The 15,567-nt window shown below is 28.3% G+C and overlaps 1 protein-coding gene across 1 annotated transcript; it reads right to left on the bottom strand.

Annotated features, from left to right (window-relative positions):
• Positions 1–4,983: 4,983 nt before the first annotated feature.
• LOC113859126 (agamous-like MADS-box protein AGL30) lies at positions 4,984–10,300 on the bottom strand. The gene is made up of 10 exons (XM_027491941.1): positions 10,116–10,300; positions 7,955–8,014; positions 7,847–7,865; positions 7,647–7,711; positions 7,530–7,545; positions 7,387–7,448; positions 7,192–7,288; positions 5,916–5,963; positions 5,693–5,817; positions 4,984–5,383 (listed from the first exon to the last, which is right to left on the bottom strand). The coding sequence occupies exons 1-10, from the start codon at positions 10,298–10,300 to the stop codon at positions 4,984–4,986; spliced, it is 1,077 nt and encodes a 358-aa protein (XP_027347742.1).
• Positions 10,301–15,567: the final 5,267 nt, after the last annotated feature.

Raw genomic sequence — 15,567 nt, 5'->3', positions numbered from 1 at the left:
CTTAGCTACTTATAATGAAATAAACAACAAAATAATTGTAAAGAAATCTAAATCCATTCGAAATAGAAAAACAAACTAAAGGAATCCAAAGGAAAAAAAAAAAAAGATAAGAAGAGTTCTTGTTCCCAAGATGTGCCCTCAATCACTTGCTCAAATGACACAAAGATATCTTAAATCTTCACCAATAATCTTCACTCTTGAACGACTCCCAAAGTTGTTACAAGTTGCCTAGGTAAAAGTATCGAAGTCCAAAGGTTTTCGAGAGAAAAATGTGTCTTTCAAGTGTGTAAGGCCTCTATATAGAGTGTAGAATCCACAAAAGATCATGATTTGTCCTCCTAAAGATATGTTTTATCTATAACAAAAACATCAATTATCAATAGAGAAAAATATGATTTTTTGTTGCCAGATTTAAATTTTAGATTCAAATTTAAAATCTAAAATTGATTTCAAATTCAAAATTCAATTTTAGGTTCACTTTCACAGGCCCTTGAAAATCTATCAATTAATTACACCAGAAGTTAAGCATGACTATACATGCCCTCCAACATGGTCGTGCATACTCAAGAAGCACTTTCATAATGATTGCGAAACAAGGTCATGCTTCTTGTTAAGCGTGACTTTACTTTCTATCAAATTTTATCCAATTGAGACAAAAAAAGCATCAATATGGCACTGATAATTTTTTTATGCTAAAATATAAAAAATAATAAGTAAATTAGTGAAAAATTCTTATCAAATAAAGGTTAAGCATATAAAAATAAGTCACGAAAACATCCCAATATGGACTTATCACCTCTCCTTGATTTCTCCTCCTTAATGCTTAATTTACCATTTTTGAAGTCAAATATATTTTTCCAAATTTGCAAAAACCAACTTTTATTCGTCTTAAAACAAAATTGTTTCTTTTTTTCTTTTGTAAAATAAGATAAAAAAAAATAACAATAAAAAATTAGAACTTTGTTTTGTTTTGTTTTGTTTTCTATGCTTTTGGGCAAAAATTGGGAGCAAAGAGATTAAAACTTCAAGAACTTGAGAGAAAGACCTCTCGTGGAGATTTTTCCTCAACTCTTTGTATATGTTTCTCTGTTCATGACTTCTTATTTTTCTTTTAGTTCTGTCCATTGTAAGCTATCTTCTATAACTTGTAACTAAACCCTTTGTCAAGGGTGATTTATAAAGGCTATGTGTTTGATATTATGTTAATATGAATAAATTTATGTCTTATTCTCATTTGATAGTGATCATTGCATTTTAGTTTATTTATCTTGAATTGCTTAATCACCAATTTAGGATTATAGGAGTTTTTACAAATTTGAGGAAAGGAGTAAGTGTTATACTTATGAATGCAATTCTATGAGTTGGATGACACCTAGAGATAGACAAACATGATTCATGTTAAGAGATTAGGTCCTTGACTTTGCTTGAGTGACATTAAATGATCTTGAGAAAGACTTTATTCATGTGATGACCCTACCTCCGCTTAATTAAAACTGGACAAGATATATTGATGTTTATGTTGCATTTATTTAATATATAGTTGAAGTAAATCACCTAACATTTAACTCCATTAATTCTTATATTGCGTTTACATTATTTTAGCATTTAGCCTTTATTCTTTTTGATGTCTTCTCTTTTCAATTGTTCAAATTGACATCTAATTATAATTGGCATTTGAATTACCCATGTGGGTATAACAACTCTTATTTTATTCTATTAATTGACAAATTAGTATGCTTGCTAGTATTATTCTCCTTTAGAAGCAATCAATTTACTATTGATATGTGTCTACTAACTCATTGGTGGATGTCTCATAGAGAAGAGCATTATGAGCTTCAAAGATTTGTTATTCAAATACTAAACTTAACATGAAGTTTATCTAAGTGTAAACATAACTTTAGTGCCCTTGAGATGGTAAGTAGAGATTATTTTTCTAAAATTATGTACTAGCCAACTATTTTTTTTTATATCTTAAATTATAATTTAATATATTAATATTTGTTTAAGTGCATACTAAAAGAAGAAACTGTTTGAAGCAAAATACAATTAATGATATTGTATTTGTTATGACAAATTCAAAATTGGTTAAGAAGAGGATAGCTAGGAGAGTGAAGAATCTTGAAATAAATGTAAATGATATTCCATCTAACAAGCGAGTAGTGAAAAATATGATGTAGGAAACTATGAAGATTCGGGCTTAGAAGACAATTTGGAGGATGATGACATTTAGGAGGATTAGCTCTAAATAGAGATGATGATTTTGATTTAGACCAAGGTTCAAATCAACATGTTGGTGATGTTCCTAATATCGACAATTTAGATGGTGATGAAAATGATGGACCAAATGAAGATGAAATTAATTTTGACATTTTTTATTAAAATATTTTAGATGTGATAAAATAGATATCTAAAGTTTGAACTTTTAAAGTATTTTGTATTTAGTTTGGATTATGTTTAAGTTTCTTTAATGTCTTTATTTTATTCCTATTTATACTATTTTATATGCATATATAATTTTGTAGGATCTTACAATCCTATGAATTAGGATCCTTGACCCCTTTTCGATATTAGATTTTTCTTAATTAGGTTTGATTTAATTTGTTTTAAAGAAATAATCACTTATTTCTATAAGTTATTGAAAAAGTTTTTTTAAAAAGTAAGTGATTATTTCTTTAAAAAAAATCAACTTGCTTATATGCAATTTGGGTTTTGTAACTTGTAAGAAGTGAAACCAAATCCCATATAAATATTGTATTAAATTTCAAACTCTTCCCTCCCCAACAATTTGATTTCTTAGAAGTGTGACACAACAATCACAAGAAAATTGGATGTTTGGTAGGTTATGGTTTGAAAAAATTAAGTCAGGTTCATTGCCAGTGACATTATGAAGAAGTAAATAAATTGAACAGCACTTATTTACAAGAACAAATACAGAATTGTGTTTTGGACAAAAAAAAAAAAAAAAGTAATCATGTGACTCATACTATTTTGCTGCATGTGAACTTATATACAACTATTAAGCATGTATGAAGAATAAATTTCGGGCATTAGTAACCTTCACACCCATGATAAGGTGGAAACAGAAACAAGGTTACAACCCAACAAAACCTATTATTGGTAATTATTAAAGTCTAATATAGCATTCTTCTGCCTTGACCTTGACTCATCTCAATCAGTGAATGAATGCCATCAAGATAGGCTTAGCTGCTGATCGAGGCCACATAAAAAATTGGCTGGATACTTCTATATTTGCATGCAAAACACTTCCACTGTGGTAAAATTCTCCAAGGATGTCAAGTTTCTCAAATGTGACTGAAGTTCTCTAGCAACCTCTTCAGTTGATGGATGGCCAAAACCACAGTGAATCAGTTTGGTTGCTGTACTCAGAAAATAGAAGTTTATTAGAAAAGTAGAGTTTGAACTCCAAGTTGGTGTTATCAGACATGAGAATCTAGGGGTGGTGGAGGATAAGTACATATTGGTCTAAACCAAAAAAATTGCATTGTATATTATCAACGGAGGTAAAATATCACATGCAGAATATGCACTTGTGCTACAAAACCTCAAGCTTCTGAGGTAAATAATTGGTTTTGTGCATGCTTAGTCCAACGAAAACTTGCAAATATCTTTATTGTTCAATGCACAAGGGTCATCATTCATGTGATGATGTTTATGTTCAGAATATGTTTATTACAAAGAACCTCTGAACTTAAGGTAAATTACATTCACCCCCCTTAGGTTTGACAAAATTTCACCCGATACCCATAGTTTTTTTAACATTACCACGATCTCCTGTGATTTGTATAACGGCATAAGAAATCAAGGGTGGTTTGTATAATTGAGAAGGTACAGTCTTATGCTATTACATAAATTAAGGGAGTTTTTTTTTTTAAGGTAATAAAATGGAGGCGTATTAAGTGAAATTTTGTTAAATCTTAACGGGTTTGAGTGTAATCTGTGCTTGAACTTATTAGTAACATATTTTCCAATTCAGATGATCTAAAACAGTTGCACCATCTTTCCATATGAATACGGTTCAATAATAAAGTAGTTAGTATAAAAAACCACAACAGATGTAGAGAGTTAGGAACCTCAAACAATTATGAAAAGACATAAGGGGGAGGGACCAGTAGTAAAGATTCTGTTTGCTGCAAATAAGGGGTCTAGAAGATAACCTTAGATAGCAATGATTCAACCAAAAATAAAAGCTACATGCTGAATCTATTATGCAATTCAAGTATTATCTAAACTAAAATTTCAAAATCATGAACCGCAAACAGGTTTTTCAGATTTGATGCAAAATTCAAGTATTTTAATGACATCTATGAAATTTTTCATCAACTCATTTGCCGATTTAAGTGAGCTAAAAATGTTTATAGTTGTATGTTACAAGAATTAAGCATTAAATAAAAACCCCAAGAAAGAAGCAGAGACACTCGTAGATGATACATGTAGAACACACAGGATTCTTCAATCCCAAGCAAATTACTTAGCTTCTATGTTTGGATGTCAAAACTACCAGCGTTGACTAGCTGGTCAATCTGAATTTGACTTAACAGACGACGCAGAAGATAGGAGAAAACTGCTGCTAGATTCTATATTAAGAAATTCTTTGGATTAAACAGCATAAACTTTAAATACTATCCAATCAAATTATCAAAAAAGAAAAATGTGAGGTTGTTTTCACCAGTGAAAAATGTCAAGAATATTAACTCTTGATATGTTATGGTAAGTTTTGGCGCACCCATTTTCAAAATTTTTGGGTGACTCTTACATACACAGCACATGAAAAATTGTAGACTGAAAAGATATGAAGCTTGGGGGCTTAAAGATATAAAACAGAAAAGCATTTTTGGGTGAGCATTACAATTTTTCTCTTTAGAAAGTTACTAAAGTTTCTAGTTGGCCATCAAAAGGTGAAACTATCACAAGGAATTCATGCAACAAGAACGCTAAAATTATATAAATAAATAAATGTTTCAGCTATGTGAGGCCAAAATGCAGTTTAGTGGTACTTGCCTGGGCGTACAAATGCTCATCAAACATAGTAACAGCACAAGGCCCTGATGTGGAAGCCCAACCATGGTGATTAGAATCAAAACCAGTACTAGGGGCTTCAAAACTTCCATTGACATGATAATCTACTGGGTTTTCTTGTGGACTGATCTCTGCAGATGGTTGGAACTTCAAATTATTCAGTAAATTAAAATTGTATGGCAGATATGGAAACTGCCCATTCAATTGTAGTCTCAGAGGGGCTGTACTGCTCATGTCACTAAGGACACCATTTTCTTGGCCAGAGTTAGAAATCTCAGTTTTGCTACTTGAGCCAAGATAACTGGCATAACTCCCAAAAGATGAACTTGCAGATCCTTCCACATCTCTGAGAAATTGGCAAATAAGTGGTGTTACATACACTTAGCTCAGAAGATCAATTTAATATCTATGAAATATTATCATCATCACCTACTGTATGTCTGTTGTTCAAAATCATATACAGAAGAGAGAATCATTTTGATTAAACCATTGTTTGTTCTAATTGAATAATTGAATTTGATATCATAAAATAATTACCTTATATCCTAGCAATAATGATTAATGACTATGTGAATAGGTTAAGCAAACCCAGAAGACTGTCGAAGATTAAGTATTGAAGCATTGAATATGGTTTTACTTAAGAAAATTAACTCACTTGTGGATAAACAAGTTTGAGTCCTCTGGTAAAACTATATTTTGGCTGTCACCATTAGCAATCCATGATAGAGGTTGGAGATGCTGCTCTGCACTCATTCTGAAGGGAATATTCATTTCACTAAACTGGAATATAAAGAGATATTTAGTCAGTTATCTAATGTCTACTCTATAGAAATCAATTTGACAAAAGTAAACAAGTTACCAGCTAAGAAATATTTTACCTGGTTATTGCACTGCAATGGCACAAGTTGCTGCTTATGTATATTTTCCTGCCACATGAGGGAGAATTTTAAACATGAAATAGAATAAAAAGTTTTAAATAATGCATTGTTGAGGATAGAATTGCTTTCTACAATGCTTTGATCAAATAAATAACATGTTCATCAGGTTCTATGATCTTTGGAGGGTTGTGAATTGAAAAATATATTTATGCAGTCTCTTTTACTACTTTAATTGCCTGGCCATTTTTTCTTACTCATTAATAACACTTCTATGCATGATTCATTAACAACTACACGGATTAGTAATGTGTGCTCTCCCTGATTCCCTTGACATGATCTAGCTATAATATTAGATCCTTGCAGCAAATTTATAATCCACATAGGCAAGATAGCAACCATATAAAACAAATAATTTTTTTAGAATTCATCAATTATAGATCATAAAAAAAAGCTTAAATATGTTTTTAAGCCCACATTTTAGTTATTTTTTATTTTAGTTCCAACAAACTTTTTTGGTCTTAGTCTCTATATTTTAGCAAATTATTAATGTTAGTCCTTATGTTCCAATTAAAAATTAACATTTTACAGCATTTTAGTAAATTAAATTAGCAATAGGAACTAAATATAAAAATTCGTTAAAATATGAGTGGTAAAAATATATTTAAGTTGTATGTTGTGGTACTTCAAAAATTTTTTATGAGTACCGTACCCAAAAAATTTATACCAATAAAAAAGAAATATGTGACAAGTTAAAAAAATATATTATTATACATAATTTATTTAAAATTATATTATTTGTTACATGATCCTATTATATATATATATACATATATTGTATATTAATTTTTTTATTTTTTATTATTTTTTTAATAAATTTTTAGTTTTAAATAAAATATAATTTTTATTTAAGTAATTTCTATTTATTATAAATAAAAATAATTATAAATAATATATTAATTTAATAATAAAATATTAATAATAATAAAATTTAAAATATAAAAATATATAATATAAGATTATAATTTTATTTTTAAATTTTAATTTTAACTTAAATACTCTTCAAATTATTAAAATGTAATAAATATAATAATTTATTATTAAATAAATTTATTATTTAATACGTGTGATTAAAAATTTTCATGAATGGTACTCTAAAAATTTACCTATATATTTAATCTTAAAGAAAATTATCAACTACCTTCAGAACCACGATGATAAACTGAATCAAAACAAACCTTTGAAAAGAAGGTCATGTATTGGATAATAAGATGCACACCTTACGAGTTCGAATTTGATTAAGTGACTCCCTAAGTGAATTTTCCATCTGTCCCAGTTGTTCCACACTGCTTATTTTATCAAACTCAGTCCAATGACTGCGTAATCCAACAACAAAGAAATTTTGTAAGAGTAGTTTGGAGCCATAGAACAGTCAAAAGTTTATGATGATCAGGCTGAAGAAGAAATGATTCACCTTAATCTCTTATTAATTTCAGAAATTTGAGTCTGCAATAGCCTGGCTTGATTACCCAAGTCCTGCACAAAGTCAGTTCCTGATTTATGACAACGACATCATAAATGAACAAAGTAATTGAGATTATTTAGTTGCGTGGTTACCTCAATAGTTTGACTACTGTAACAAAAAGAAAAAATGAATTATGCTTTAGTGTCTTCACTTATATAAATTATTAATTCTCTTAGAAGAACAATCACTGTATTAGTCACATGGCATACCTTGTACCCAGAAATTCTTGTATATTTACATCATGATCTAACTTCTTGAATGTTTTCTTCAGTGCCTAAATTTTCAGATGGAAACAATTCATTAATAAAAATAATGGTAATTTGAACAATCAGTGCTTTCAAAAGGAGAAAAAGAACAATGTATATTTTGGAATGGATTATGGAGATTGAGTTGGTAAGGAAAGACATACCTCAAGACTCTCCAACTTCCTGGAATTCATTGGAAAACATTTTGTTAAATTCTTGTATTACCAGGACTAAATACATTTTGTGTGTGTGTGAAAGGACTTTAACTGCACCTTTTTGCCCTTTCCTGTGGAGTTACTTGAGCAAACTTTGCAATAACCTCCTCTAAGTTACTACATCCACGAAAGAAGGGGAGTGAATTATTAGATCGATAGTAATTTTATAAAATAATATATAATTATATTCTAACAATTGCTCGAAAATAAGGACATTAGAAAAGGAAAAGTTTCAACAAACAAGTGTCAGTATGTAACTCTACATAATGACAAGTTGACTAAACAAATACACAATTATGTTAAGCTGGGAATGCTTGTAAAGGGATTTCAGGAAAAATACCGTTTCATATTGATTTACGTATATCTATTATCGGTAATTAAAGTGGTTTCAGGAATGAAAGAAGCGATTGAGGAACATGGCATGAAATTTCATAAAAACTTTCAAGGAAGGTACTGTGAAGAATGTTCTCACTATCATTGATGTCGGAGCCAACATTTTTATCATTTGAGAGTCAGAATAATGGCTTGCAAAGCATTATGACCCTCAAACTAACATCATTGTCATTATCACAGTGTGTAGAAGTTATAAATGGTGTAAAAACGCATTTGGACATTTAAAACTTCGATTCTTCCTCCGAAGTTTTCACACTACAAGGTTAGTGGAGCTTCAGCGTTGAAGAATCAAATTGTAAATTCATTAAATCCTAAATGAATTTCTTTCTTTCTTCTTCTTATTCTTCTTGTTTTCTTTTCTTTTATCATATGTACTTAGTTCTTTAAGCTAGAGGATGACAAATCTCAATATGAACTTCATGTAAATTACATTTATTTTTAATTTAATTTTCTTTCTCTTAATTATATATTTTATTGTATTCTTAATACTTTTATGGATCAATTAACCACTAATTGATGTTAGATTTCCTTTCACAATTGAAAAATTGGCTAGTAATTTGGATCTTAGAGTAATTCAACATAGTTGTTAATATCTTAGATATAGGAATTAATAATTATGTGATCCTATAAAATCTTAAAGCTAATGCTTGTTTCAATTAAAAAAATTTGAGAAATCAATATTTTTAATTTGGAAGGAACAATTTATCAAAGAATTAAAGTTAGCTTAATCTAGTGAATTAGATCTTTAATAGAATGTTAGCACTTGAGTTGAGAGGGGAATCGATTGCTTGAAGTGAGGTTTTAGAGGATCCTACTCTAATTCTTTTGGATTCTTGAATTTTACAATTTTATATTGTTATACTTTGTTTTTCTTTAATTTGTGATTTTTATAATAACTACATGCATCATCTCAAGACCAAGTCCAAATATTAATAATTTTGCAGCCATAGTTGAGTTCACTTTTCATAAAAAGAAAAGATACTAGTACTTTCACTTTGTCGCATGACACAACTCCTGTGTACTTGCCAAATTTTCGTTACCAATTTCTAGCTTAGAATTTCATATTTATTTAGTGAACATGATAAAATGTCTTTTTCTATCGTATCCAATTTTTTACCTTTGTTGAACTAACAAAATATAATAAATATATCCTATGACTCTATTCAAGAAGGTGAGGACGGACTAGGTTAGAAATCACATATACACTTTTGTCATTTTAATTTGCATTAAATGTAAAACAATGAAGAGTGCATCCTACTCTAATACTATTCTATTTTTATCTAACCCATATCATTTTCTACCTTATCAAATTTTCAAATTCCCAACAATTGAAATATTTTGGGATGAACTGAAAAATCTAGCATAAATTATATTTATCAGGACAAACCATAATCAAACTAAATCATATAATTCATAGGAAACTTAAAGACAACTCTCATTCATCTTAATAACCCCCCTTTTTTTTTTGTCAAATCTTAATAACTCTCTTGATTACTAAATAAAAAGATTAAAAGGCCCCTCCTTTTTCTTTTCTGATCAGAAAAAGAGATTTTTTTTTCGTTGCTTTTTGGTCTGAATCTAGAAAGCAGGTAATGTCTCTATTCTTAGGGCCCAAATTTCCAGCCAAACGGTTCAAGAGAGCTACAAAATGGAAAGGGGCAGCATGGGTTTTAGATATCCAGATTCTAGGGAGTTTTAACCAATCATCTTAACTATTATTTTTTCAGTCAAACTAACATCCATATCCTGCTCTAGTCATACCTAGGGATGTAATTATGACGACACAAATTGAATGGTAGGCTAAGTAATCACAAACGTAGTTTACCTGCGCCTCCCAATGCAAAGTGAAGGTTTTCCATTTGGCGAGAACATGAGAAGTATAATATCTATATCGCACAATATGGATAACTCAGTAGCTTTTTTCATAATTCCATTCTTCCTTTTCGCATATGTTGCTTGGCGGCCATTGGTGTTCTCCAACCTCTTTATCTTTAGCTTTACTCTACCCATCCTGCACATTATATATAAATATAGTTATTAACCATAATGGCCTTAATTATCCCTTACAAAACCATTCCAAAATAGTCTCACAAGAACGCTTGCATTGCTTGTATCTAAAAATTTTAATGCACCCCATTTTGCAGAATTATATTCACTTTGACAAACAAGCACATGCACATGCACTCGCCGCAGAAACATTAAAATGATCCACTCACGCTCAAGACCAATCAAGAACTGAAATTATAACAATAAAAAAAATGGAATTAAATTGGTCAACAATGACAACACGCAATTGCGTGATTCTTACCCTTCTATCAACAAAGAACGTGAACAATTTAGAAAGAGCTAACAAGAAAAATACAAAATACAAGGAAGAACAGAAACTCACGCAAACGATGAAGTATAATATGTAACTAAAAGGGTTCGTGTAGAATTCAGGTTGGTTGTCAATGGCAGATTCAGAGAGAGAGAGAGAGAAAGAGAGAGAAAGCTTATAGCTTACGTAAACACGTTGGGGTCACCGGCAAATTCGGTCAGCATGCGAGAGAATCGGGTGCTGAAGAGCGTTAGAGATTTCATTTCATTTGTCACACCAACTATTACCAAAGAAAACAATACAAACATAATCATATTCGTACACTTTGGGTCCTGTGCTATGCCCTTTCGAACAATGCAAAATACTTTGCAACTTTACATCGTACCATACAAAAATATGTCAGTGCATCTTGAAATAAAAAAGTAAATTAATTTTAAAATATGAAATAATTTTAAATAATTGTTTATCAATTTAATAATAATAGAATTAATAAAATTAAGATAAAATTCTAGAAATAATAAATTAAGATAATAATAAAAGTAATAATATATTGCATCTTAAAAAATACTAATAAATAAATATGTGATTTTTTAATTTTTTTGTGATACATATTATTAGTTATTTTAAAATAAATTATAATAAATAAATATCATACGGTAATAATTATAATATATTTTAAAAGATAAATAAATAAATATTAGCGTACCTAGAATATTAACATTATTACATGAAAACTTTTCTAAAATTCTCTAAATTAATTAACAAAATTAATGATGATGTTAACAAATATTTCAATTACTATCTAATTTTTTTTTTTTATGATTATGAGGAATAAATTAATTTAATTAATTATGATACATAATAAATTGATAATAATATAATACATATTTTTAATATTTAGTTTTATTTATTTATTAATAGATAAAAATAAATAAATATAAGATGCTAGAGTAAAAGGAACATGTTGATTAAGGAAAGTATAAATAAAGAAAATATATATTTTTATTACTCTCATGATTTTATTAGATAATAATAATAAAATAATAATAATAATAATTTCAGTATAAATACATAAAAAAAACTATATGGTAATGTTTGCAAATTAAAATATTTTTTTATTATTATATAAACAAAGTACTTTTTTTAAAAATATCATACATATTGAAACAATAATGTGAAAATAAAATTTTTAAAATTGAGCATTTTCTAGAGTTAATTAAATTAATTTATAATATTTGATAGATTAAAAAATTATTTATAATAATATTAAGAAATTAATTTTAAATAGCATAAAATTTATTATTTTTAAAATCTAAAAATAAAATTTGTATTATTTATGATCTCATGAAAATATTCATTATTATAAAATTTTAAAATAAATAATTATAGCAATAATTTATTAAATATAACAAATTTTTTTCAATGAGTTATAAAATTTAAATAAAATACCCTATAATTTTTTACTTATACATTTGTATATATTTATTGAACTAAATTTATATGATACATCATTCATTTATAATTATAATTTAAAATTGCTAATAGAATTTTTACTGTATGATTATTAAAAGATATAATATTTTTTAAAAAATAACTCATCAAACTAATAATAATAATAATAATAATAATAAAAGTAATAAATGTAACAAATAAGTTAAAAACAAAAAACAAAAAGTATATTTATATAACAAATATATGAAAATTTAAAATTATATATAAAACTATATATTAATACTTAAAAATAAAAATATATTAATTTTTTTTATATAAATAAAATTACTATATAAAAATATTATAAATAAAAAATAATATTACAATATTCTTAATTTATAAGTATAGTTGTTAATTAACAAAAACAAAAAATATATAGAATTAAGTTTTTTTAAACATATTAAATTATTCTATATTGCTTGATAATTTAATAGAATTATTATTTATTAACATTATAAATAATTTAATTTTATTAAATAACTAATTAAGTATAATAAAGTTATGTTGTGTGGATCATAAAATTAAAATAATAAATTTATTAATTTTTATTAAGCATTTGTTTCAATTTTTAAAATAATTAATATGATTTGTTAATCATTTGTCATTTTAATTAAGATCAATGAAAATAAATTGAACTATAAAGTAATTTATTAATATAATAATATTTTTTTAAAAATTTCAAAATAAAAAAATATTAATGTAAATAAAATTTAATAAAAATTTAAAATGCTAGATGAAAAGAAATATATAGATTAAATTAAAAATAATTAAAAAATGTACAGTTCATAACTATTTAAAAAATATATAAATATAATTTCAATATAAATGCATTAAAATATTATACCATCATAAAAAGAAGATATATTTTAACTATTTTGATACAAATATGTGGATGAATTTAAGATTTAATGATTATTTTCACATATATTTTATGTGTGATGTTGTGTTTGTCTCTATGGCCTAATATTCGTTACTTTACCTAATTCTAAAAAAAAACAAATATCAATAATCAGTGTAGCAAATTTAAATAATTTTTTAAATTAAAAATTATATAATTTTAAAAATATAATATAATAAATAATTATACTAATAAAAAATATATTAGTATTGATTTATTTTTTTACATATAATACTTGTATTTTACTTTATATCTTGGAAATTAATTATAAGTCCATAAAATAACTAAATTTTTCTAGTAGGAAGCATTGTTTTTGCATTTGTGATTGAATGCTCTCAAAAAAATTTTTAAAAGCATTAGAACTTCTATTCCAATTTAAAAATTTTGAATAATCATATAGTTAGAATATTAAATGTTAATAAATAAATAAAACTTGATATGTTAATATAGAGAATATTTTTATAATATTATAAAGAGTAACCTCTACTTTTCTCAGATTATAAGTCTTTATATAGTTGTGAAGATTTAAACTTAATATTTAAAAAATTTTAAACATATATAAAGAAAAATGTTTAAATGTGAAGAAAAGTTTATAGGAGTAAAAAGTTCTAATTAACTTTTGAAATAAGTGATACATATAGAAATTAAATACAATAGTCAAACTCAATTTAGAGTTAAAACATTATATGATTTGTACTAACAGAATTCAGCTATTATTGGACAATACTTATGATAATTATGATATATAAAATTATTGCAAAGAAAACTCCATTAATTATGGCACAACTGAAGGAGAGACGTTGGAGAATTAAAGGAGTTGTTGTAACACCTTATTTCAATATTCATTAAATAATAATTTCGCAATTTCGGGATAATAAAAGTTCCATTTCAAATAAAGTTCTCAACCATGGTTTCATCAAATATTTCAAAATAAGAAAAAGGGGTTACAATCTTCATCAAGTACTACTATAGGACCTTTTTTAAATACATTATTTTCAAATTTATATCTTAGTCCTATAGCAGTTCCATCCACCCCTTTTACTGAGTTTGGTGATTGTCTTGGTTACCTGAAAAATGAATGTAAGGGTGAGTACTCTACACTATCCAAAAACACACAGTTAGCATAGAGTCTCACCTCCAGCACATTTTCAATATATTAAACAAATACAATCACAGGCAACATTTCACATCCATAAGTATAAGTCATAAACCCATGCATATGCACGCCAGCCACACTCATTGTGGCACTGTGATCACAGATTTACACTATGAATGGTCGCTGGTTACCCCGCCTCACAGATACTACGTGGGCAGTCACGGGTCGCTCAGCAAAGATAGTGGTCAAAGGTCTAGTCAGGAAGAGAGTGTGTGGCCCGTGGTGCACCCGTTCCACAGTCGATGTCACCACCACTCTCTCTTCTCCAAGGTATTTCTACCGTCCTCATCTTCCACACCCCAGTGTATCGCTGAACCATTCACAACACATTACAATGGCGCTAACACGCCTCATTCACATACATTTCATTCACACTACACGACACATAGATCACATTTTATCCACAATATACGTCACATAGCCTTCATTTATTCATAATATCATTAAGTCACCAATCATTGGCATTCCATCATACACAATTTCCCCCATGGGGCCTAACTATTCTAGCACACATCACATTGCACACCAATTTCTATCAAACACACGATTTCTACTCCCTATCTCAGCCAAATTGCCTTAATTAACAAAACACACAAGAGTTACAACACATTTGAGATAGGTAGAGTACCTCGGATTGAAGACTCACACTCGAATTTGACCATGGACGTGCTTCCTACACAGATTGTGGCCTCCAAGCATTCCCCACACGAATTTAACCTTCAATCAAGCTTCCGAACGATTTTGTAGGCAATATAATCAGTAGAAAAAAGTTTGGGAATGAGAGGATCAAAGGGAATTCAAAGGGAGAGGGAGAAATAACCCTCCCCGAATCCTAACCCCCTTTAAATCCTTTTTTGGTTGCAACACTCTCGCTACAACGAGATCTCGCTGTAGCGACACGCCCTCACGCTGTAGCGAAAATATCAGACGAAATTGCACTCTGATTTCTGCAGAATCTCGCTACAGCAAGACCCTCTCGCATCAATGAGACTGCATCCAGAAATGCACCTCAAACTGTCACTCTCTCGTTACAGTGAGACGTCTCTCGCTACAGCGAGAAGGTGACAGTTTCAGCCCTTCCTTCCAAGGCCCTCTGGCTACAGCGAGAATCCTCTTGCTGCATCAAGGACAACCCAGAATTACACTCTGCACTTAGGTACTTAACCCATTTTCAGCCCAACCAATCATGCATACACATATATATATACACATATCCACAACATATATCCAAAAGTACACACATATAAATGCATTTAGATTTATATAAATAACAATAATTAATATTACCGAAATTCAGGGCGTTACAGCTGTGGTTGTCACAAATCAATTCGGCAAATTAACATTTCTTATCTCAACAAAATATTGAAACAAACCTACGTTTAGGGATTTGTCAATCTATATTTTGTTATAGTCGC

The sequence above is a fragment of the Abrus precatorius genome, unplaced genomic scaffold (genome assembly GCF_003935025.1).
Source record: "Abrus precatorius isolate BTA unplaced genomic scaffold, Abrus_2018 Scaffold2, whole genome shotgun sequence".
In the NCBI taxonomy this organism is placed as follows: Eukaryota; Viridiplantae; Streptophyta; class Magnoliopsida; order Fabales; family Fabaceae; genus Abrus; species Abrus precatorius.
Note: the sequence above shows the minus strand (reverse complement) of the source record. Positions and strands in the feature narration are given on the sequence as shown.

Bases quoted from the DNA above. Each gene is read 5' to 3' on its own strand.
- LOC113859126 (XM_027491941.1), bottom strand. From the start codon at position 10,300: ATGGGTAGAGTAAAGCTAAAGATAAAGAGGTTGGAGAACACCAATGGC. The intron at 5,964-7,191 runs GTGTGCATCTTA...CTCATGTGGCAG, and splicing joins ATCAAATTCGAACTCGTAAG to GAAAATATACATAAGCAGCA. The intron at 5,384-5,692 runs GTGAGTTAATTT...CCAATTTCTCAG, and splicing joins TCAAACTTGTTTATCCACAA to AGATGTGGAAGGATCTGCAA.